The sequence below is a fragment of the Prinia subflava genome, chromosome 20, assembly GCF_021018805.1.
Source record: "Prinia subflava isolate CZ2003 ecotype Zambia chromosome 20, Cam_Psub_1.2, whole genome shotgun sequence".
Classification (NCBI taxonomy): Eukaryota; Metazoa; Chordata; class Aves; order Passeriformes; family Cisticolidae; genus Prinia; species Prinia subflava.
Window position 1 is genome coordinate 8,583,151 of NC_086266.1, and position 24,553 is coordinate 8,607,703.

Below are 24,553 nucleotides of genomic sequence, written 5' to 3' on the forward strand. Positions count from 1 at the left end.
GGGGCTCTGATGGTGTTGAAGAGTCAAGAGCCAGAGCCTGAGCCAGGCAAAGGGGCTCTGGCAGTGACCCTCAGCATGGAGGGGATGGGGACCAGGGTGATGCACTTGACCAACACACACCTGAGGGTGCAGCAGCATGCCCCATGTCCCCTGAGCAGTGTGAGCAATGAAAGAGCAGCTCCAAATCTATTCATCAGGTTTAATCCCTGATCATCTATTAGGCTTAAATCCTGACTGCCTCTTTCTATGCTCACCTTCAGTTCAGAAGCAGCTCTGGAGGGAAACTCTCTACAGGGAGCAGGGCTGGGGATGCAGGTGACACATGGGTAGATTTGTCACAGCCAGGGCTCCAAGCCACATCCATCATGAGCCCTGTGGTGGGAGTCACCCATGCTACCTGGGCACACAGTGCTCCAGCTATGTCCCCAGTGCCCAGCCCCTCCCCTCCACCCCACAGAAAGCACAGGGTAATCCCAGCCTGACAAGATCTAGGGCTGGATCCTGCTCACAGTGGGGCAAATCCACCATTTCAGTGGCCATGCTCGAATTTGTAAATGGGATGAAAGAAAGGAAGGAACCGTCAAGAGCCCATAGGAGCAGCTGTGCTGGGCTGAGCAGGGCTGGGGGGCAGGCAGGCAAGTGGGATGCATGCTCCTCCACACAGCATTCCAGTGCGGGCTGCATCAGCACTTACTGTGTCTTGTGTCTCCTTGGGAATTTAAATTGAGGCGAGAAAAACTAAAGCAGAAAACCCCGAGTAAACAGGGTGAGCCGAGCGTGGGATTTGCAGCCGCTGCACGTGTGCTGCCAAATCAGCACATCCTGGATTTGTGTCTTGTCGGCTCTTCTGCAGCATCTCCTCTTGGGCTGAGCCAACCAGCATCGCTCAAACCTGCCTGGTCTTGGGGAGCAAACCCCTTGCTTGTCCCACCACATGAGCTAAAAGCACACTCTGGATGTGTCATGCAGCTGCCTCACCCATGGGGAGGTGTCGCTCATACCCACACTCCATAGGACACCACTACCAGTGCCACACATCTCCAGCAGCTCCAGCATTTAATGACACCTGCAGAGCTCCTGCCTTTCTGGGGTACAGCTCAACTGAAGGAATGAGAGGGACAGAAATGGCTGCAGGTAAAACTTGCTCCATCACCTGCTGACGGAGTGACCTAGGGTCTCACTCACCTCCTCCCAATGCCTCACTCTTCGGCCTCTGCTACCCAGAAATGTGAACAACTGTTCCTGCTCCTGTAGACAACCTGAGGGGTGGGGAGTGCTGCTATTTCTCCTGTAAATCAAAGCTGTCCTGGGGAAAAGTCACAAGCGGAAAAAGTCACACAAATTAGTTTAATGTTGTTGTTTCTCCAAAGTCGCTGATTAGTTGCAGACTTGGTCTGAGCATTGTTTTGGCAAGGTTTGTGTCTGGCTGCCTGGTGCAGCTCTAGAGTGCACATTCCCTGTTCCTCGTTTACCCTGTCCCTGTGCTGCTTAACAGCAGCAGGGGCTTTGCTTCCAAAAAATATTCCTTCAAGGCAAAATACTGTAAGAGCCCCGACACCTGAAAATCCTTGGCACGGCCATCCTCCTCACTGCAGGGGGAAGAGGAATGGCTGGCGGTGGCTGAGAACCTGTGCTGTTGGAGCTACACACACGTTTCCCATGGGATGAGCTGCTCCTTGGCAAGCCACGCCGGGCTGTTGTGGGAATCAACACACATAGGTAACCAGGGTGACACCAAACCACAGCGGAAATGCCAGGAGTAGAAGCATTTCACCACCTCCATAACAATGCTGGGCGGCACAGACACACGGGGACACTGCTCTGACACTGCTCCTTTAGGCTCAGCTCATCCCAGCAGGCAGGGCTGGGATCAGAGAGCTTTTTGCACATGCAGTTTATCACACGGCTGTGTTTTTAAGATCACTTTGTCTCCCAGCAGGAGGCTCCAGCATGTCTGTCAGAATGTGTTACCCCTAGACAGGAATTCTACTTCTCAAAACAGGCAGAAGATGAACAAAACTCGGTATAATAAACGGAGTTTTCCCACACTGATGATCTTAGCATTCCCATCTGCAAGGTCACTTTGAGCAAAAATACTCCTCGCCAAATCTCCGGGTTTTAACCCTTTCCTCTCAACAGCCATTTTCCTGGCTAAGATAAGAAAAATGATGGGAATAAGGCAGCTGGCACCCTCCCCAATACTGGGTGACCAGACCTTCTCCCACATCCTAAGTGTGCAGCTCAAGGCAGAAGCCCTGCAAAGCCCTGCAAAGCCCTGCACATTCCTGCAGTTCTTGGAACTGGAAGGGAAACCCAGGAGCTGCCCAAAGACAAGTTTGGCAAGCTCTCACACTTCCACCAAATACACTTCCAGTAGAGGCTGGTTCCCTTCATTTCTGTGCCAGGGCACAGCACAGCAGCTTCTGGGTGTTCCCTCTCCTGCATCCTTCCTTATCAACCAAGACATTTGGGGACAGATCTTGACACCTACTTCCAGTCCATAGAGAGGCAGGACACGTGGCAGGACATGGGGGGACCCAGCCCCCCCAGCAGTCAGAAGGCACATCCGAGGCACACAGCTGCTGGAGCACCAGGCATCCTCCCAGCCCAGCATGGGGAACTCCCATGAACAGGCCAGGAGGCAGCAGCTCTCACAGAGCAGCTTTCACAAGAGCCTGAAGAGGACATTTTAGTGCCACCCTGCACTGCCTGCTGCCTCGATGGGTATGATGGGGCTAGCAGCACACAAGGCAGCTGTTTGCATTGGGGCAGGTCCCCCAGCTCCTCAAGCACTCACCAGAATCAGTGAGGTTTTGGTTGGGAGGGACCTTAAAGCCGATCCAGTTCCACCCCCTGCCATGGGCAGGGATGCCTTCCACTAGACCAGGTTGCTCCAAGCCCCTGGCCTTGTACAATTCCAGGATGGGAAGTACACTGCTCAGGTGGGGCAGTCTCTGGGCATCACAGAGGTTTATCCTGGCAGAAATGCATATGGCTGATTTAGGTCCTTCAGTCTTTACATCCTTTAATCTCTCCAAAGGCATTCTTCTCCGCTTGGATATTATCCTGGTTTTCTGTATCATTACAGAAGTATTGAAAACTGTTTAAATATTTTATTAAATTCATCCTGAGTTTGGTAAGCCAGTTTTCATTCCTGAAGTCATCTAAGCATGATCTGCTTGTCACGGCTGTCCTAGTTAAACACCGAGATTTTACTCCCCAGTTCAGGCCGTGTGTTTTTCATCTTAAAAGAATGTGATTGTCAGACATCTTATTAAATGTGCTACATTTGCTATTAAAAATTCCCAAACTACAGTGAGCCTGGAGTGTATTTGTGCATTTCCCACTATTTTTATTTATTCCTTTAAAAGGACAGAGTGGAAGGAAAAGATTTCCAGCACTCCAAGCAATGCCTTTTTCCAGGAATTTTTTCTCCAGTGAGTAATTCCTGGTTCCTTCCAAACCAGGAGTTATAGAGGGGTCACTTTCTGATGCTCTGCTGCAGGAACCACCACAGCTGCACAGCCCGAGGGGTGGATGGTCTGGGGAATAGGCCCCCCACTTCCCCCCTCTGAGCTCACTGCAGGAGGGGTGATAGTGAGCAAAAAACCCAGTGCTGGCAGCAGCCTCAGAGCTCGCCACCAGCTGAGGTCCTCCCACACAAGCCCCAGAAAAACCCAGGGGTCATTCTGGGAGGAACCCAAGAGGCAGCTCTGTTGTCCCCAGTGGAGCCGAGTGCTGCTGGAATTCCTGCTTCCCTGAAAAATTCCTTCTGTCAGAAAAGTAAGCCATTAACAATGATCTTATTTTATTCTGCCTCAGTGATGAAACCACAAAAATTGAGGAAAGAGAGAAAAATACCAAAAGAAGACACTGCATATGTCCACCAGCTCCTTCAGTCTCGACCTTCCAGCCTGCCATCCTCTCGGGTTTCTGTCTTTCCTGCGCACCAAAAGGGACTCATTTGTCACCCTTTTGGGTCATTGTGGCCTTGGGGATGATGCCCAAAGCCCTCCCTGCACAGGAGGATTACTCTATGGAGGCTGCAAAGGAGCAAGTTCCTTCTTCCTCTTGGGGAAGAGGAAGTTCCTGCTGCTGGAGCTGGAGGATCGAAGTGCTGGCAAGCAGTGCAGATCCTTCCCAAGATCCTCAATGTCCTAAGGATATGTGGGTGAACAAATCCCTGTTGCACATCCTGCCAGATCTGGGCTCTGCCAGACCCCCAAGGGTGGATGGCTCACAGGGTCCCATGCCCAGCAGCACTTCAGGGGAGAGAAGCCCAGCAAGCCCTAGGGCAAGGTCAGGTAGGAGTCACCCGCAAGCCTGGGAAGGCAGAGATTCCAATGGACAGGCACAACCCACAGCCTGAAACACAGAACCTGAAATATCAGGCATGGGGAAGGATTAGAAAGCAGAACACACCATGTGCCTGGAGGAGCTGTCAGAAGGCAGAGGGATAACCAGAGGACAAACCAACAACAACACAGCTTGAGGAGAGATCAGACCATGAGACATCTTGAGAACGCCACGTTTGAGGACTAACTGTCAGGCATAAGCCAGCACCTGGCACTGCTAGCTCTGAAGCCAAAGTGAACAAAACCCTTTCAAAGTATAAAAGATAGATAATGCTTTATTCCATAAATATGTATATCCTCTTGGAACACCTGACTGGTGGAAAGAAGATGCATCTTTTGAAGGAGTTCTATGAATACATGGTAGGCAAACAACACCATCAAATTTTTCGAGAGGAGAGGAGAGGAGAGGAGAGGAGAGGAGAGGAGAGGAGAGGAGAGGAGAGGAGAGGAGAGGAGAGGAGAGGAGAGGAGAGGAGAGGAGAGGAGAGGAGAGGAGAGGAGAGGAGAGGAGAGGAGAGGAGAGGAGAGGAGAGGAGAGGAGAGGAGAGGAGAGGAGAGGAGAGGAGAGGAGAGGAGAGGAGAGGAGAGGAGAGGAGAGGAGAGGAGAGGAGAGGAGAGGAGAGGAGAGGCAGTAAAAGGAACACCAACCCAGAGAACAGCAGTCTCCAGGGGTGCTCTAGGGACACTGCATTCATCTTAACTGCTCCTGCTGCAAGTAACTGTCTGGCTGGCAAGGGCCCTTTGGAATACTCACAGGGTGTGTGAGAATTCAAAGATGGGATTTCCAGGGAAAAAGCCTGATACATACTGATACGAGGTACATGGGTGCATCTGAATAGCAGGAGATTCAGCGACACCAACAATTACCAAAGGCACAGGAGGACAAACTGCCTGAAAGAGCATCAACAAACACTTCTTCCATTAAGGTTTCCTCCTCACCCTCTGAGGATCTCTGTGTGATTCACAACCAGGAGAGTTTCATTAGGCAAAACCCTGTGACATGTGACGTGTCCTCAGGAGGTACGGGACCATCCCATGGGTACCTGTGACACCTGGGTCAGGGCATGGCTGGGGTTCCACAGGTTCCAACAGCCTTTCCAAGCAGAGATATCATCTCAGGGGCACAAACACCCATCTGAGGCTGCTAAAGAAAATCTGGAATTTGGCAAGTCATTTATACAAACTCCTGTCCATACTTAATAAACAACCAAGTGTCTGTGGCAGAAATTAAGAGATGCAATTCAAAGGGAATGCACTGAGCAGGGAGTTTAGTGCTAGAGAGAAACTCATGGAAGATTCATACACTCCCAAAGAACATCTGGTTCCATTCAACATCAAAAAAGCTACTTTGTGATTTTCACCAGATAATGGGTTTATCAAAGATTTACTAATCACTTAATTCAATTCCTATCTCACCTCCCAAACCAAATTAGCAAAATTCAAGCAAAAAGTAAGGAAGAATCCTGAAGAAGGTACCTGTTCCCCACCTCCTCACTATCTAGGCTGCACGTCAAGATTGAGATCTGGCTGCTCCCAAACTGAATGGGAAACACAAAGTGGCTGCAAAGCAGAATTCACACCTAAACACTGGGAAGAAATAGTTTGAATTACAAATACAAAATTAGCTGGAGAGTGAAGCTAAAGCTCCTGCATTTTAAGTTATGGCAGGAGACATAGGGAACTCTGCAGAGATCAGCCAGACCTGGCACCAGAGGTTGGTGATAAGTGACAGGGGTAAAACCAAGCCTGACTCATGCTGTGAGCATGCCATTGGATTCAGCTTTACTGAGCCAAAACACTGCAGAATGCAGTTTTAATCTAAAATGTTACACTGCAGAACACAGCTTTAATCTAAAATATTTATTGGCAATAAATGCATAAATTATGTCTGCAAATAGCTCAGGCTCCAGCCTGCCTGTTTGTCCCAGCCTGAGTTTGTTTGGTGTCTCATCCTCCTCATGATTCTACTGGCTCTATCAGCACCTCACTACTACCTGCCATGGCACTGGCACCCAGCTCCTGTCCCTATGGATTATTTCTCAGTTCCTCCATCTGGGAGCTGGGTACAGGCACAGCCTGTTTCCAGACAATCCATGCTGGAAGGGGTGAGAGCTGGAAGTGGATGGGGAACGAGGGCGAAGGAGGAGGTTGTGTTGGGTAACAATGTCCAGAAGGACCATCTGATAGGAAAAAGCTCAGTAAGAAACCCAAAGAGAAGGAAACCACCTGCCTACCTTCATCTCTGGGGCTATGACACCCATCCTGGGGCTGTAACACCCATCTCTAGGGCTGTGACACCATCTCCAGGGCTGAAACACCTGTCTGGAAGATGTGACACCCATCTCTGGGCTGAAACACCCATCTCCAGGGCTGTGATACCCATGCCGTCTCTGGGGTGCATCCCACCAGGGGGAACTGAGTTGGGCAGTCAGAAGCACCAGAACCACCTGCCCCAGGGAGCCTCCTCCAAGCCCCCTCCTCACATGACACAGAGCAAGTGAGTCATTGCCAAGACTCCTGAATATTAATTCCTCAGCCCTCCTTTTTCACAGCCTTCCCCTCCCCATCAGGGGCTTGTGCTGGAGAGGGGCACTGAGCTGGCTGCCAATGCCTGATAATGGAATACAGAGCCCACACTTGGGAGCCCTCCCTCTCCCAGCATGCCCTGAAAATTCATCTTCCAGCTCCAGTGATCAAACAAGCTGATCAAATGCTCCAGCAGCTGGGTTTTAATTCCCTGTTGATCCAGCTCCTGCGCACTCTCAGGAGCCTTTTTCTTTCCTTCCCCCATTGCTGCAGCAGCAGCTGGAGGAGCTGGAGCCATGGGACAGTTGGCTGAGGCAGAACAGTAGGCGGAAGAATGTCAGGAATCACATGCATCTCTTCACCTGTCCCATACTAAAGGACTCCTCTCAGTTTACAGCCTTTTCCAGGCAAAATACTAGAGAAGCTCCTGCAGATGCCAGAGCAAAGATCTACTCGCTTTATTTCGGGGGCAGGATCTTTCAAGGATTCCCGCCCTTCTGAAGGAGAGTCTGCTGGACAGGAAACCCCCAATATGGGGAAGATTTCCCAGAGAAATATCCCTGGGAAAGCTGCACCACTTGGTGGCATCACTCTCAAATGCCTGGGCACATGGGGACAGTTTACTAATGAGGATTGCAGCGATTAGGAGCATCAAATTATCTTCTGCAGCACACAACAAACAATGCTAATGGTGAGATAATGTCAGGCAGAATCACACTGGATTGGAACAGCACTGATAGCACATGTTAAGCAGACATGTAATTACCTCTGTGGCGCCTCAATAATATTAATAACACTGCTAATTAGATTGATACAAATAGCAAGATTAATTGTCACAAAACATCAGTGTCAGGGTTGAAAGGCAGCTGCAAACCTTTTGTCAAAACTCGGGCACTGGGACCGTAAGAGACAGGACCCGGCACTGATGGTACCCAGAGATTCCTGGTTGTACCTGGTGGCACCTGGCAGCACCCAGAGGCTCCTGGTTACACCTGGCAGCACCTGACCCAAATAGAGTGAGCTGGCAGCAGCAGCAGGAAGGCACAGCCTAGCAATGAGCAGTACAAAGTCCTCCCTATCCTGAAGATGCATGAACACCCCAAGGACAGCCAGGATGATCCTGGAGCATGACCCCACGCAGCCCTGGCAACCTTATTTGTTGGGGATTGCCAAGGGAACAGCCTGTCTGAAGGAAACAACCTGCCACTTTCCCTTAATACCTTGAAGACAGAGGAGAGCAGCACTGGGAGCCATTGATGAAAATGTTCTTCCACTGGGGCCTTGCCATGCTCCTGCCCAAGTGAGCAAGAAGAGCCCCCAAAGATGCTTTAGAAACCCATATCCCACTGCTGGAAAAGGCAGGACAGGAGTAAATGGGAAAAAATGAAGCCCAACCCTTGGGAGACCTCCTCTCTTATCCACAGTTGTCTCCTGCTGTGAGAGGCTGTCATGGAGCAGCATCAGCCTTGGGCTGGAGGCTGACACCACAGCCAGTGTCTCCCTTCCTCACCTACCCAGGCAGAACAACATATTTGGAGGCAAAAAGTGGAGGAGGTGGCCAGAAGGGGTGGGTCCCTTCCAACTCAGGATATTCTGTGATCCTATGAAGTGTAAAGCCCATGGAGACTGCTGCTGCATAAAGAGCCTCCTCCAGACTCCTGCTTCCTGCGGGACGTGCCTGCACCGAACCAACTCTTCCACCTTCCCAGCCCCAGTGTGTGAGAGCCGCCAGGGGCACGTTCACCCCCGCCTGCAGCCGGGCCATCCCACATTTCCCAGGGAACCTGCCCCGAGTTTCTCCCTGGCTGGCCCTGAGCCAGGCCGAGGGCAGCTCGGCAGGGTGAGCTGTGCGGGCGCTGCGGGCTCTGTGCCCCTGCACCTGGCTGCGGGGGCAGCAGGCGGGACCCTAGGAGCGCCGGCCGTGCCCGGCCTGGCAGGTCACCATGTGGGCGCTGCCAGAGAGCACCCAAACCCCTGGGTTTCGCTGGGAAGCGCCAACAGCTGCCTGTGATGGGGCTCATTTAGGCTGATTTGTTGCTTATGTAAAGCAACAGTGGGGCTGTTCAAACCAGCGCTGGAGATGTTGAGGTAGATGCACTCGGTACAAACTGAGCCTCGGGCTGAAGGCGCCAACGCTGGAGAAGGCTTTAACCCCTTGTGCATACGCAAGCAGAGAGTCCCAGTCCTTCTGCCTTTATCCCTTTGCTCTTCTTCTTCTGGAAAAGTAAACAAAATGCCTAAACCTACCAAAAAGTCACCAAAACCATCACCGAGCAACGGCACAAACAGCATTTTCAGAGTTTCTGCTGTGCCCAGAGCCTTGGTGCTGCTTGGGGACTCCTTCTGCCCTTGGAATGCATGAGATGCTAGAGAGGACTTTGCAGAGATGTGGAGGGGACACTGCCCTTCCAAAGCCTTTGTATTCCAGAGTCCCACCAGACCAAGTGGCATCGTGGCTGCCACAGAAATCCTGTGCAAGCAAAGCTTGTGCACTTCCCCCTGAACAGCCAGGGCACACTGGTGACTTCGATGGGTTGAGCCCCACATCACCCAGAGGTCCAACCTCCTCCAGCACATCCCAACACGCTCCTGGGCTGTCCTGGCACAGCACCAGCGCCAGCTTATCCAGCACATCTTGGGCACCAGCCCCATGGATTACTCAAGCTCCAATGCCTTACGGCAGTGGGCACGAGAGAAAATGCCTGAACAGGTTTTCCCTCCTGGAGCAAACAGCCCTGCCCGCCGCAGCTGCCCTGGGGCTGGGGACACGGCATGCTGCTGGCAGGTGCCCCAAGGCTCCCGAAGGCAGAGGGTCTGGGCAGAGCCCAGCCCTGCCTTCAGCCAGCCCTGCTGCCCTCCTTGTTCCCCCAAAACCACGACCATAAGCCAGCCAGTGTGCCGAACACCTCAGGAGCTTCCTATCCTGTGCCATGCCACTGAATGGGGGCAGGAGCACCCAAGCCTCTCTGCAGACCACCTTCAGGAATGAGACCAGGGACCAGTCCAAGGCAGACGTTTCCAACAGTCAGAACATCTGGGAAGTGCAGAGGGAAGGAACCACAGGAGCCTTTGTGCTGAGCACGGGCTAAGTGCTCATGCCAAAACCTGCTCCAGCTGCTTCAAACTTGGCTAAAGCTGCAGCCAGTGAAGTGCAAAGCTCCCACCAGCCCTTGCTCCCTTTTCTAGAAAAAAACCCATCCATTTCTGATATAAGGAAAAATCTCCTTCTCTCCTCTGAACTAGAAAGGAAACAGATCTGCTCTATGATACAGCCAGTAAAGGGCAGCCTCAAACATTGTGGGCAGGACCCCAGGGCCACCCATGGATCCTTGGGGGGCTGCCAAGGGGGCAGTGTCGCTGTCACCCCCTCCTCACACATGCAGACCATCTCCACACAAGGTTTTCAGCATGGACCAAGAGCATCCAGCTGTTTCACCGGGAGAGCCCTGGGTTAGGCTGGAGCCACCATCACTGGTGTGCAGCAGCAAGACAAGGGCTCTTGAGGGGCAAGCAGCAGCCCCAGGCAGCCCCTGCCCCTGAGTCCCCTGACAGCCCCTGCCTGACAACCCTCAGCTGCCCAGTGCAGGCCTTCCATTCCATCCCAGTGAGTCAGAGCCCAAGGGAGTCATGAGGCTGGCTGGAAAATCCCAAGAGTTCTAGAAAATAAACAAACACCTTGTGGGTTCGCTTTGGTTTTTTTTTTTCAAACCTTTGGAGTGGATTTGAGTCAACGTTTGAGCTTCTCTCCAAAGTCTCAGCATAACACACATACCAGCCCTGGGATGCTTGATTTGACATGAAAGCTGAGGCTCACATCCCCTCTCCTCCCGAAGGAGGGGCTTCCCAAATCCCCTGGGATAGCTGGGATGGCACTTGAACCGGAGGCACCCTTCAGCCCAGTAAGTCCTACTGGGGCCTGACTTGGTGGACAGTGGATCAGCATCACCAGTGCAGGGAGCTGCCACAGAGCATCCCAGCTCCTTGGCATCTTGGACTGACTCCCAACCCTGATGCACAGGGAGACAGAGTCTGGGACCCCCAAAGGTCCCTGCAGCCACTCCCAAAGAAGCTCAGCAGTGAAGCAACACCTCAGGAGGACTATGCACGGGGAAGGAACAACAGGAATTCCCACATCCACAAGAATTGTGGCCTCACCTCTTTGTACCCTTTCCCACCACGCCAGGAGCTCAGCTGCATCAGTCAAGATACCAGGGCCCTTCTCTGCAGCAGATCCTGAGTTATTATAATGAAAGGTTGATACAGGAATCCTACTCCCTGCCTGCTCCCGGCCCCTTCCCTGCCCACTCCCCCTGGCTGCTCCAGCAGCCCCCTTCCTGCTCATCCACCAGTGGTCAAAAGACTCGTTCAACATTGAACAGTGTCAAGGCACAAGAATAACCTTCTCACACTGATCCTCCTGGCAGGCCCCAACCCTGAGAGTCACTCACTGAGCCTTGATCTAATTTGCTTTTCTTCCCTTTCTTCCCCCCATTAGTCCCCTCATCTTTCTTTAGAGACTATCTTTGCCAATGGGAACTTTTTGTTCCCTCTGACGCTAGAGATTTATGTGCTGGCAGGGCCGCTGTGAGCAACAGCTTCCGTGAGAGGCCTCGGCCTGGGCTCTGGAACAGCCCCTTTAGAATTTAATTTCTATTTTTTGATCGTGGTGTTTTACAACAGTTAAAAAAGTAGCTTTTGAGCACTAAATAACTCACCACAGATGATACTAGAGGTGTGTGGGATCCCTTCACTTACCCAAGGTTACACAAAGCTCAGCCGTGGGCAACTTAAACGATAAACTCCCTGGCTGGGCATGACTTGTATTTAAATTATTCCCAAACCGTCATGTTTATTACTCTCTATTCTCCTTAATTTTCCCCGCTCTCCCTGTGCCTCAGCCCAGCAGTGAATGGAGCTCAGTGCCAGGGCTCAGGCGGGGCCCCCCAGGCATCCCCTGTTCTGCTCTACCCACACCCAGTTGGGATGAAAGTATGGGAAACCCCCAGCCTGGCCTCTGCAGCCCAACCTGGGGGGAGGTGGGGCTGGAGAACAGCCCCTCCTGCCTTCCTGCTGCCCCAGAACGGGGAGGGTTCTCAAAGCCCTTTCCCAAGGCTCTGGTCCCATACAGAAGGGGCTTTGTCCATGCTGCTGTATTAGAACCATGGAACATGGTTTGGGAAGTTTGGGAAGACGTGGGTTAGTGATGAACAAGCTGATGGTGCTGGTTGAAGGTTGGACTTCACGAGCTTAAAGGTCTTTTCCAGCCTTAACGAGTCCATGATTCATAGTTTCAAACCCCGCACTCGGTTCTGACCCAAACACCCTGCTCACCCCGTGCCCCTCAGAGGAGAGCCACCACCCAGGAGTTGCCCATGCCCTGCATTCATTAATCTTGAAGAGAATATAAAATAACTCAGCATCAGTCTGAGGCACAACCCCCATCTGGCATGGCCTCCGACCAGAACCTGGAACAAAGCAGGAGGGGAAAAAAAAAAAAAAGGAAGAGAAAAAGTGGGAAGAAAATGGATTAAACTCCTGAGTTCAGGGAGTGACATGTTTAATTGCTAATGTGGCATTGGGATTATTCTTTTTTAAGACTTTTTGTACCAGCCCAGCTGGTGTCATTCTCTAACACCCAGCAAGCAGCAAACAGATTGTGGGAGACGAGTTTTGCTCTCGCTGCGCTTTCTGCTAATAAATAAATAAATAAATAAATAAATAAATAAATAAATAAATAAATACAGATCAAAGGAGTGAAAAAAACTCCTTCTGGTAATTTTTTTCCCTTCTGTTTCCCAACTGGTCCCAAACATATTTCCTGCTGGGACTGACAAGGAACACTGTGAAATTCAGAATCACAGATTTAAGAACTGAGTGGCATCAGATGAAACAGATATGCTGGATTTGAACAAGGGATGATGCAGAAGGGGTTGAGCAAATACAGTCCTGGGCAGAGACTTGGGCTTCCCAAGGCAGGGGCATTGCAAGGGGTGAAGGGAGTCCCTGCTGAAGATGGAGCCCTCATTCTCCCTGGGACCTGCCCCAGGCTGTGCCACCCTCCTTCACCCTCCTCCCAGTCCTAAATTTTAATATGGATTTTTTTTTCCAGTGGCCACACTACCACTTTATGAGAAGGGAAACATGAAATTTCCCTCTCATTTCATCAGGAAAAACAGATAAAAATGAGCTCAAGACAGTAACTTCTCTTCTTCCAGGGCGTAACAACCACACTACACCTCAGGCAGGTTGCAGGGCTCAGAGATGGTGATGAGGAGGAGGAACACAGATGCCCAAACTGTGGGTCCTGGCAGCACTCTCCACCCCCAAACCAGCAGCAGAGCCGTGAGGGTGTGCTGCTGGGAACAGTACCTGCAGGGTGGGCTTCCCCTGAGGGGCGCGTGGGAGATGTGCCCAACGAAAGCCCAAACACAGAGTTCAAGCAATAAATAACCAGCACTTTGTCTGCAGCAGAAGCATCAGCCCAAGGACTAACATCAGATTCCTCTCTGACCACTGCTCTGGTCCTCAGCAACTGGCACTCATTGGCATTAGCAAGGCCAGCACTGCCCATGGGCATGCTCTTAGGGGAAGAGAGGGGGTATTCCCAAGGGAAATACTCTGACCCCTTGGGTGAGAGGGTATTCCCACAGGAAATGCTCTCACTCCTTGGGTGAGAGGGTCTTCCCAAGGGAAATGCTCTGACCCCCTGGGTGGAGAAGCTGGTCCATCACAGCTCATACCTGGGACTGAGCTAACTGCTGCACAGTGGGAGACTTCAGCCTTGCACACATCACCTGTTGCCAGGCTCTGCTGGAAATTCACCCTTTCTTCTCGTGACTTGTAAGATTAAAGCAAAACCCCAGGACCCTTCCAGCACTGATGGAATAGCACCAGCCCCCTCAGAGCCTGTGGGACTGCAAAGGGACCCACAGCAGCTGTGAATCTTCCCTGCCTCTGAGGCACTGCTCAGAGCTGGCATTACAAAGGCACAGGAAGCCCAGGAGCATCCCAGGAGCAATCTGCCACTGGGACAGCATCAAAGCAGGGGCTTGCCAAGGCCCACAGCAGTGTGATGCCATGTGGGAGCCACACTGCGGATACACACAGGCTGTGGGAGGGGGCAGAGCCTGACCTTGCCTTGTGAGAGGACACTGCATCCCATGCCCTGTTCCATGGCCCCTGGAGATGGGCTGAGTCCTTGGTTTACTCAGTTTACCTATGTCCCACCACTTCCAGAGCCTCCTGAGCTGGAGGGGGTGGGTGAGGACAGCAGGAATTGCAACCCCTTGGCTTTTGCCATCAGATTGATGCTTCCTGAGGGGCTGGGGGAGAGATGCCACTGCATCCTCTTCTCCAGCCCTGCCACTGGAGGACAATATCTCATGGACCCTGTACTGGTACCTGAGGGTGTCTGGGAGGAGAATGCAATGAAAGTCATCGTGTGTGTCCCACCTCCACCCCTGCAATGCATAAATAACCTGCTCTGTCCTCGCCTGGCACATTCCAAATAAAACCAGTAAGTTCACGTTGCAAACAGCATTCCTAAAACACATTCCTAAATTCCCACCCCTCCACCGCCCCCAGCTGCTTTCTCCTCAACATCCCCTCTAAGCATCCTTCCATTTTCCAGCCTGCGTGGCTTCCTGCTGGACCTGACTGTCAGGAGTCTTGGCTAATAAAGCCACTGCTGTTGGAAGCAGATGTGGCTGAAGAGAAATTCAGAGTCTCCCACCTTTAATGCAGTTACTGGTCTCCTAAAACGTCAACATTCTTGACTCCACCATGGGCTCACAGCTTCCCAAGACCCTGGCCCAGCTTTATGCCTGCAGATGCCATCAGGGAATAGCCAGCTTTCAGCTTTTGCACCCAATAAACCCACAATCCTTCATCCAGTGTTAATAAAAAAATGGTTCCATGCACCAGTTATCCAGGAAAAACACCATTTTGAGCAGGATGGAAATACTCAGGGTGAGTTATTTTGAGATGAAATTTTACAAACACGCTTCAGAAAGAGGTTTGGGTTTTGTCAGGCGTCATGCTGCAGCTCCATTACCCCTGAACCACTTGGAAACCTCTCCTTCTCCCTAGGACTGTGAGAGCTTCAGGCAGGACATGGTTCCCTCCTTGGGAGGCCAAAGAAGGGGATTGCTTTTTTCACGTTTTCCGTTATAGGCTGGATTTTTATGGATCACTCTACCACAAGCATCAGACTCTAGCCAGGACACAAAGCTGCAGAGAGCACATCCATCAGGCTCTCTTGTCTCTCGACCTTTAGCTTCCAATGACCGTCATCATAAAAATAAACAAACAAAGCCAAAGAACTCATGCCGAAAGATAACCCATGCGTGTTTTCTTTTGGATACTGGATGTCTGGTTCCCAAAAGCCCTTTGGAGAAACAAGGGAGGAATCTGGATTTATCATTTTGGCACATCCTGCACAACACACACCTTTTTGCACATTATTTGCTGAGCTTATCCCATAAACCAGAGATACCCACAAGAGCAGAAAGGGGTTCGGCTGGCTCACAAGTATTTGGCTGCATATCATGATGATTTTGAACACTAAAATGCCCAAATCCCAGCCTTTCACAAGCCTTTCACAAGATATTAATGCCTGGAAAAGCTGGAGTGCCCAGAATGGGCTCCAAAAGGGCCATGCTCAGAGGAGGTGGCAGAGTGCAGGGGATAGCAGGATGCAGATTTATCCAACAGGTTTCTCAGGAGGAAAAGGTGTTTCCTGCTGGGACATCCCACTCCCTTCCCTGGTCAGTGGGCTGCTCACCTCTGGCCATGGGTGGGAGCCCATCCTGCCCTTGGCTGCCCAGGTCTCTCCATCCTGGAGCACATTTGGTGAAGCCCCACATGCACAGAGCTGAGGGGGTCAGAGCCAAGAGGACTCAAGCCAGTGGTGGTGGCTGATATCCCTCTAAAAAACACTGCTGGCCATGTTCCCATCAAAGCAAAATACTCTCCCAAACCAACCAAATAAAGGGCAGGCAAAAGGTAGGACCAGGAAATGCCTAATCCATGCCCTAGAGACTAAGATGATTGCAAATATCCCTGCACCTCATATCTGAGACTCATTTGCTCCACGCAGCAGAGCCAAGGACATTGATCTGTGCCCCAAAGGGCCTGGCTCCCACAGACACTGTGAACACCCAGACAGCCCTAATCATGCTATGCATGGCCAGAGCCCAGCACAGGGGACAGGCAGGTCCGGGGGTCTGAGTGTCTTCTAAGTGTAACCAGTCAGCAGGAACTCACACTTGGTGCCATTCCAGTGCTGCCACCCAGCCTGGCTGCACAGCCTCCCCTTCCACCTCCTGACACAATGCTCTACCTCACATGTACAGACTTTATATGTCCCATGCACATCATACAGCACCATAGGGGCATGACACCCTGCGAGGACAGAGCTCTCCAGCTGCTCCAGATGTGCCTCCTACGGACCACCCAGCCAAAAGCTCGGAAACAATATCAGAGGTGCAAGAACCTGTTCATCTGGAAGCCAGCTCAGGCAATTTTGGGGACACACCTCTGCTTTCCTCATCACAGACCTACCTGCTTGTTGATAAAGATCAAACCCAGGTAGGCTGATCTGCCGCTGCTCACAGAATCCTTCAGGGTGGAAAAGACCTTTGAGGTCAAGTGACAGGTCACAGCTCCCATGGGGAGCAGAGTCTGTCAGCTCTGGGGGACGTGCTCAGCTCCACAGTAGCCAACAAGCACCTTTCAGCAAGGGGATGGTTTCCCTGGAGATCCTGAAAGCACAAAGCAGGAGCTGGGACACTCCGTAGGACCAACCTACAGCTGGTAAGGTAAGCACCCGCTCCTCCTTTCCAAGGTCCCTGAGATCCATCTCCACTCCTGACACAGGAGGATTTATCAGCAAATGTGCTGCTACTGCATATTGATTTCTACAAAAAGGCACATCAAACTACTTTAGTTGGATATTCAAAGTTTTTTTTTTTTTTTAAAACACATCAGCTGTCAAGGTAAAATCACTTAATTACACCTGTCAGGTGCTTCACAGGCTAATGTGATAATAATAGCAATATTCAGTATCACAGAGCAAGGTTTTGAGCCTGCTGAGAAATTCATCTGACACTCAACTGCATGTAGTCGACTTTCCAAATTACTCAAAACCACTGAATGTTGCTGGGACCCATTTTTCAGGGATGCACATGCCAGGAATCAGTGAGCAGAGCCTGAGGAGAGCCAGCGCCACCCCCAGCAGTCAGCCAGCAGCATCGGCTGAGCTCTGCTCATTCCTACTCTTGAATATTCATCATGCCCAAATGCAATATATCCTGAATATTAAATAACAGCCACTCAGGGCAGGAATATAAATCCCTCGGCAAAGCTGCTGGTTGTTTTGGGAACAGAGGGCTGCCAACTGTGGGGAGGGAGACAGCACTGCTGCTCCTCCATCTCCCAGGGAGGTGGTGCTGGGGGAGCAGGGCTGGTGGCCTTGCAGCAGCCACCCTTGCAGCCCAGGAGCTGCATGGGCACACAGCCCTGTGCCATGCAGGCACAGCCCACTCCACCCAACCCTGCACCCCAGTGCTGCTCCCAGGCCAGCCGTGCTGCCCAGCCTTCAAGTAGGGCTATGCTCTCCAAAACTGCTGGCTATGCGTTTTTTAAAAGCAAAACCAGACTTCGTTTCCCCCAAGTGAGGTGTTCACAGGGTGGCACCTTCCAGCATAAGCAGCTCGAGACCCCTTGTCCCATCCCACTGAGCTCTGCCCACCACAGTCTGCCCTCAGGCAGGGCTTGTCACTGGCATGGCTGAAGTGCCAGGAGCAGAAAGAGGGGGAAAAAATCAAATAAAATAGAAAATGCAGCAGCTGTGAGCTCTCTAGAAATGCAGCCATTGGATGGGGAAGGATGGAGACTCACACTCTCCACAGCCCCTCAGTGCAAGAGGGTCAGTCGCCCACAAGGGAGGCTCTTCTGAACAGCTGAATAACCTGCAGCCACAGAAGGGAGAAGCAGACAGGTAACCACACGCTGCTGCAGAAACACAGGCACTTTGATCAAAGAGGGTGACACGTGTTATTTAAAAAGAACCTCATCTGCAAACCATCCTTCTCCCTGCAGACAGCTTGTACTCCAGTTTTGGGCTGCCATCTTCCAGGAAACAAAGGCTAGAGACGAATCCTTCAGCCTCATCCCAAACATAGTGCCACCAAGGGATTTTCACACAGTTTTAGGCTTTCATTTTCCAGCTCAACTGCCCTTGAGATAGCAACATTGAAATCATCTTGGATGTGTATATAGGTTTGGAAAAAGTGAGAGATTATCTAATCAAAGCAGTTTTGCAGCTCTGCTATCTCAATATCCATAATAGCTTAGTTATTAATAAGGTAAAAAAGGAAAATCTTTCCTTAAAAGATTTCTGGGAAGCAAAGAAAATTATCAAAGATCCCAGCCCTCAGTGCTGGTTTCTGGCCCCTGTGACCTCCAAACAATCAATATTAAAGCAGGGATGAGGATGATTTTCTGGGTGTTCAGTGTCAGCTGAGCACTTGCTGCTCTGCCACTGAGGGAAATGATGGGGATGAGCACCCTGAGGTGGGGACCCTGGGGTGTGGCATGGGTCCCCCTGCTCAGGGAGGTCACTAGACAACAAACTAGCCCTAAGATAACACTAAAAACACACAGAGCTGTGGAGAAACTCATGGCTGAGCTGGGTGGGCCCAAAGCCCCCTTGCCCCACAGCTGAGGCTGTGGCAGCTGAGGGTACATGGCATCCTGGGGTCCCCAGAGAAGTGGGGGATTCCAGCCTCCATCACCAACCTGGAGTGAGCCTTGGCTGGGGCTGCAGCCCCTTCTCTCCCCTTCTGGAAATAAAGCAGCCAAAGCATCCTTGCTTCAGGGCTCAGGGGCCAACAGCTCTGACATCACCAGAACTCTGTTCCAGCTAGGAAAAGCCCCCATCTGCTGTGTGGGAGTCTCAGCAGTCACAACTGCAGCCCTTGTCCTCAGCTGACTCTTCTTGGTGTGAAGAAATAGAGATATACACATCAAAATTCCTCTGAGCCCCATGGCAGTGCAGTAAATTATAAATCAAGCAGCTATCTGTGACTCACCCTGCACTAGCAGCAACGCACTCGCAGCTCCCAGGTGAACAGGTCCCACGTGGAAGTGTGACGGATGGTTTTCCTCAATTTTCTCCCCTACCACTCTCCTAAAAGCCTTGGAATCACTACCAGCTCTCTGCACAATTTGTCAGCACAGGGAGGCTTTGTTAATCCTGGTCTCACTCCCACAGCCCCACGGGAGGCAGTGCTGCTCTGACAGGTAACAGAGGATGTGTTTTCCACCTGGCTCGTGGCTCCTTCTCCATCAGAGAGTGGATGTAAGTGTTACAAAACACCACTTTTCTCTTTCTTTTGCATATTTCCAGGCTGTCAATCTACAGAAGACAGCACCAGCAAAGGAAAAGCATCCTCAGAGCTGGCCCTTCTCTGGCTCTTCAAAGGGAGCAGAGCTCACGGAAAAGCCATCAACAGTGGCCAGTAATTAAGGCAAAATCCTTTCTTCAAATACTCCTTCCACTGGAAATTGTGGATAGAGGAGCCAGCTGGAGCTCTGCACACAGAGCTGTTCTTGCTGTATCCCCCAGTATAACCATGTCCCAGCACGGCAGCAGCACCACAGCGTGGGCAGGACCCAGGCAGGCTCCACAGAGAGGATGCTAATTACAAGTTTCAAGCAATCTGAATTTATAATTGGCTGAGATTTCACTCGGCAGACAATGCACTGCTGTCCTGGGCCCTCGCTATATCTAGGTCAGGCCATTAGTTTTGCTCTTAATCTACACGCGGTTTTAATTTCATCTTTAATGTCGCCTTCCAGCCAGTGAGCTGAGCCAGTAGACAGCTTTTGTCCCTGACTGCGCTCAGCATCTTGACTCCTCCTGAACCCACAGAGAGGGGAAACAAGCACCACCATCCCAAGGTACTGGACTGCTCCCAGCCACGCCTGCACAGCGGGAGCACCGGTGCTGCCTGCTGGACTGGGGAATCAGAGAACCACGGAATGGTACCTGCAGCTGACAACCCCTGACATGAACCTTCCCAGGGAAACAGAATGTCACCGCATCCATCCCTGGCATCCCAGCTTCAGAAAACTTCTGGACACAATCCAGCACTCCGTCCTCTGCCCCATCCTGCCCAGCATCCATGTGGTCCCTGTTTAAATCCAGAAAACTGCTCACACGGGTTGAAATCGTAATTTGCAACATAAACAAATGGAGTTGAAGATGCACAAAATAAACCCATCACATGCATTAAAGGGATTAAAAATGGTTCCTAAAACATCTGGAGGTGTATAATACAGTATGGACGGATCATTGCAGAGCATCCACAGGGAAGCCAGGCTACTGGCACACGCTGGGGACTTTAGATGTAAAACCAGCTTGGAAGAAAGGGGAGCACTGGGAGGAGGTTTCTCATTTACACACACCAGTCCAGTTTCACGCATTCAGCTCTTCTAAAGAGACAAAAAAAATTCCCCACGAAAGATTTCTGTAGAAAGCACAGCCCTTCTGACAACAGGAAGTTACTTCAAAAACCCAATTTTCCATCAAAAAAATCTAACTTGAAAGGCGTTCCCAGCTCACTCAAGATGCGGGATCAAAGCCAGGGATTAAGTGCATCTGCTCACTGCTGGCTGCCTGAGAGCATTGCAGAGCTCCAGAAGCAGCCACTGAGCTCACCAGTGATGTCCTGAGGAGGGGACAATGATGTCCAGAGGAGGGGACAGAGGGGCAGAGCCCTGCCGTGGGCACGGGACTTGGGGCAGGCCCACGGGAGGCAGCAGCTGCTCCACTGGCAACAGATTCCCAGGCAGCAGCATCCTATCAGCATGTATTTAAGGATTTCAAGTATTTCAGGTACTTGGAAGGATTTTCATCACTGCCAGGGAGCACGCGGTGGTCGGAGCTTGGACTGAGGCCATGCAAGGAGACAGCACAAGATGCCAAAACAAACACTGGCTCTGTTGGTGAAGCCCAGAATCAATCCTGAGCAATTTCTGCAGTGGAGGCAGAGTGTCAGGAAAAGAGACACCCAAGACCAGCCCCAGCAATGCACAACCAGAGGCAGGGGTGTGCTGGAGGACGAACCAAGAGGACACACACTGAGGTCCTCTCCAGGTAGCTGTGGCCACTCTCAAACCTGTGCCCCCAGCAGCTCCAGCCCTGCAGAGACTGAGGAGCTGGGCAGGATAAACAGCACAGGAAGATTGCTTTCAGCAGAGGAAAGCTTCCCTCCATGGCCAAAATCACTTCAGACTCTTATTTAAAAGGGAAAAGAATAGTGTTCTGGCAACCTGTTAGGCTTCCTCAGATGGATTTGCCTGGCTGGCACAGGCTGGACCAGGGAGGAATATTCCAGGGTTTTAATTTCTCTGCCCAGGTTTTATTGCATGCAAACATATATGGTCATTGCTTTTGAAGATTTCCAATTTGCTAATTGAGACATTTCCTCATGGAAAAAGAATGTCCTGGACTACGGACAGGGCTGCTGGCGCAGCTCTGCACACTAGGGAAGCTTAGGTGAGGATGATGAGATGGGAGACTGGCAGGCAAAGCGAGCCTCCCCAGGCCCCATTTGGCAGCACTAATCCAAAGCCAAATTTGGTGGCTGGAATATAAGAAATGAACACCCAGGACATCCCATCCCATTCCTCATGCCATCAGGGGTGTTTAGTCACAGCACTGGGCACCTCGCAGCAGGTTCAGAAGAGTTTGGAGATGGGGAGGTGGGAAACCAGCCCAGGAAACTGGACATCTAGGAAGATTTCCTTCCAGGCACCAGTTTGTTTAAAAACAACGAGGAAAAAATAATCTGGTCTGCACAAAACCCCTCCCCAAGAGTTCTGCGTTTTTGCTGAAGCAATGAAGTACTCCTTCTGCCCTCAAAATACATGAGAGACTGGTTTTGTTCTGAACATGAACAGGTCAAAGATCCAAGAAATGCACTTCTGGGGCAGAATGAGCCTGGAACATGAAGGGAGAAAGGCCAGAGGAAGCAGCAGCTGAGAAAGGCATGAGCAGGGTTCTAATGGGAACGTGACTGCTGCCACAGCCATGGCCTCACCAGCATGACCTCAGATGGGACCTGCTGCAGGGTTTTTCCATTTAAAAAAAAAGGAACGAAAAGTGTTTTGCAGGCTCATTTAGAATGCAGAGGGGATAGAGAGGGATTTCAAACTTTATACAGGTCAAATATCCACGCAGGTTCACATCACATTCACTGCAGCCTCAGCTCCCACATAAAGAGTTGAGCTTCAGAGCTCTCGGGAGGGATCCTGCGCCCTTACCTTCAGCTTCTCAAAGCGATCACTGAGCGATGCCACTTGGTGGTCCCGGTGGCGGCCAACCAGTTTACATAAGGCACAGATGAGCTGGTCATCAGCAACACAGTACATGTTCACCTTCTCGTTCTCATGCTCCAGGCACGTCAGTCCGCGGAAGTGCGTGTCAGGCACGGGCTCCACCAGCCGGTGGCTGGTGAAGGGCTTCTTGTTGGGGTGGGTGGCCCGCAGGCAGCGGTCACAGTAGGACACCTCGCAGGTGATGCAGGTCTTGATGGCGTCACGGGGCGGATCCTGCTCGCAGAACTGGCAGGCGATCCTCTCACTGGCCACGGACATGGTAGGGCTGTTGCGATAGGTCCTCTCGCGGCGGCTCTCGCTGGGGGAGTTGGGGCCGCTCAGGGACGCCTTCTGGAAGCGGTCGATGATGTTCTGCAAGGTCACATTCCTCTTGAGGCCCTCCAGGCCGCGGTGGTTGAGGGAGATGACATAGCGGCAGGTTGGGCACTGGAAGGCGGTGATGGGCTCAATGGACTCACTGGAGGAGCAGCTGGACACCAGAATGCGGTGGGCACAGCTGAAGCAGAGGCTGTGGGCACAGGGCAGCAGAAGGGGGTCCTCAAATAACTCCAGACAGATTGGGCAGGTCAGTTCTGACTCCAGTGTTTCCATCTTTAGTTAACACAATCCTGATTCAGCATCAAAAACCAGGGAAAGCTGTCAGGAACCTGAAAGAAAGGAGAGCAGAGATGTGAGACTACAGCTGCACTCCTGGGCTGTTCCTTTCCTCCAGCAGCAGGTGCCTGGGGGCTGGACACGTCACCCCCCCAACACCCTGACACCCTTCGCGCTCTGACGCTGCCAGCTCCAGCCTTGCCAGGCCCATGCAAGCACAGGCTGGAGCTGTCTCACCCCACATGGAGCAGAGCCTGGAGCTGCAGCGGGACAGGAGCCACATGGAGGGGACAAGAAAGGAGGAGCAGCAGCTCCTCTGACATCTTCCAGCCCAGCCAGGGCAGGACCTGGACCATAAGGCTGGAGACAAAACCAGGAGAAACCACATGATTTCATGTTTGTCTTGGTACGTACTGCCAAGACCGGGGTGGGGCCACGCTGGCATTCCATGCAGAAGGGCTGCTCTGCATGGCACAGATGAACCTCTTAACATCCCCTCCAGCAGCTCCAGGCCTGCTTCTGATGAAGGGGAAAAGGTGAATCAAGTCATGGAAACTCTAAGCAGAGCAGGTCAGGAGCTCTTAACATCCCATCCTGCTCCCTGCTCTTCCTGGCCACTGGATTTTGGAGCAGGGTGGGGAGGGCAGAGCAGCAAAATTATAGTCGGCAAACTTCTACTGGCTGTCCTCCACTGCACTCCTAAACAGCCAGGGATGCCTAAATCAACTCCAGCTGGAGGCAAACAAGCTGTATTTTTAGCTCCTTTGCCTTGCACAAGGCTGGAAAACAGCTCCCAGCAGGCAACTCCACGTGCTGCTCCCAACTCTGGTGTGCAGAACACCAGGACCTGCACCCCAAGTGCTACCCAGCCTCTGCCAGCATCCCAGCATGTTCCCAAACCGTCATGTAGTGACACACAACCAGATCCAGCCTCTCCTTTCTCACTCACCACCCAGTGCACAAGTGGTACCTCCTGGTCTCCTCAGCCACAGCAAGGCAGGCTCCAAGTGATGCTCACTGTGGTGTCCCTCATCGTGGATGTGGGGAGAGCCCCGTTTAGTCACAGCCACAGGGAGCCCTCACCCTGGCACTGCTGCAGGAACTGACCCCGTGGGAAGCAATGTGGTGCCCAGCCCTGCCCTGTTTTCCCCCCAGAATACCATGGTGTGGTGCACAGGCTTTGCTTGGGGAGAAGAGGAAAAAACCTTCCCTGTGAGGGTGGTGAGGCCTTGGCACAGGGTGCCCAGAGAAGCTGTGGCTGCCAAATCGCTGGAATCGTCCAAGGCCAGGTCGGAAGGGGCTTGAAGCAACCTGGGACAGTGGAAGGTGTCCTTGCCCATGGCAGGGTATTGGGATTGGATGAGCTTTAAGGTCCTTCCAACCCAAACCAGCCTGGGCTGTAACCGAAGTGTAGGGAGTGAGTCAGAAGCAGGAGAGGGCCTGACTGCTGTCAGCCCCAGGCTGCTGGCAGCACCTGCAAGTGGCAAACTGCACGGGTGTCACACTGGGAGCTGCCTACCCCCATCCTACCATACGCACCGCCCCACATACCCTACCCCACCATCTCTTCCCCATTGTCTGAAATGGGATTTGCAAGTGCCTGGAGGAAACCCTGAGCTGTCCCTGTAGCCGTTCAGGGAGCTTATAAAATAAATCCATTGGATATTTTGATA

General features: G+C 51.9%; 1 protein-coding gene across 4 annotated transcripts in view; it reads right to left on the reverse strand.

The window, feature by feature from the left end:
- Positions 1-24,553, reverse strand: part of MID2 (midline 2) — a 65,309-nt gene that overhangs the window by 26,806 nt on the left and 13,950 nt on the right. For all 4 annotated transcript variants that reach the window (XM_063416978.1, XM_063416981.1, XM_063416977.1 and 1 more), the window contains exon 2: positions 22,212-22,933. In XM_063416978.1, the coding sequence (XP_063273048.1) occupies positions 22,212-22,877 (666 nt within the window). In that variant the 5' untranslated portion in view covers positions 22,878-22,933. The remainder of the gene's footprint in view (positions 1-22,211; positions 22,934-24,553) is intronic.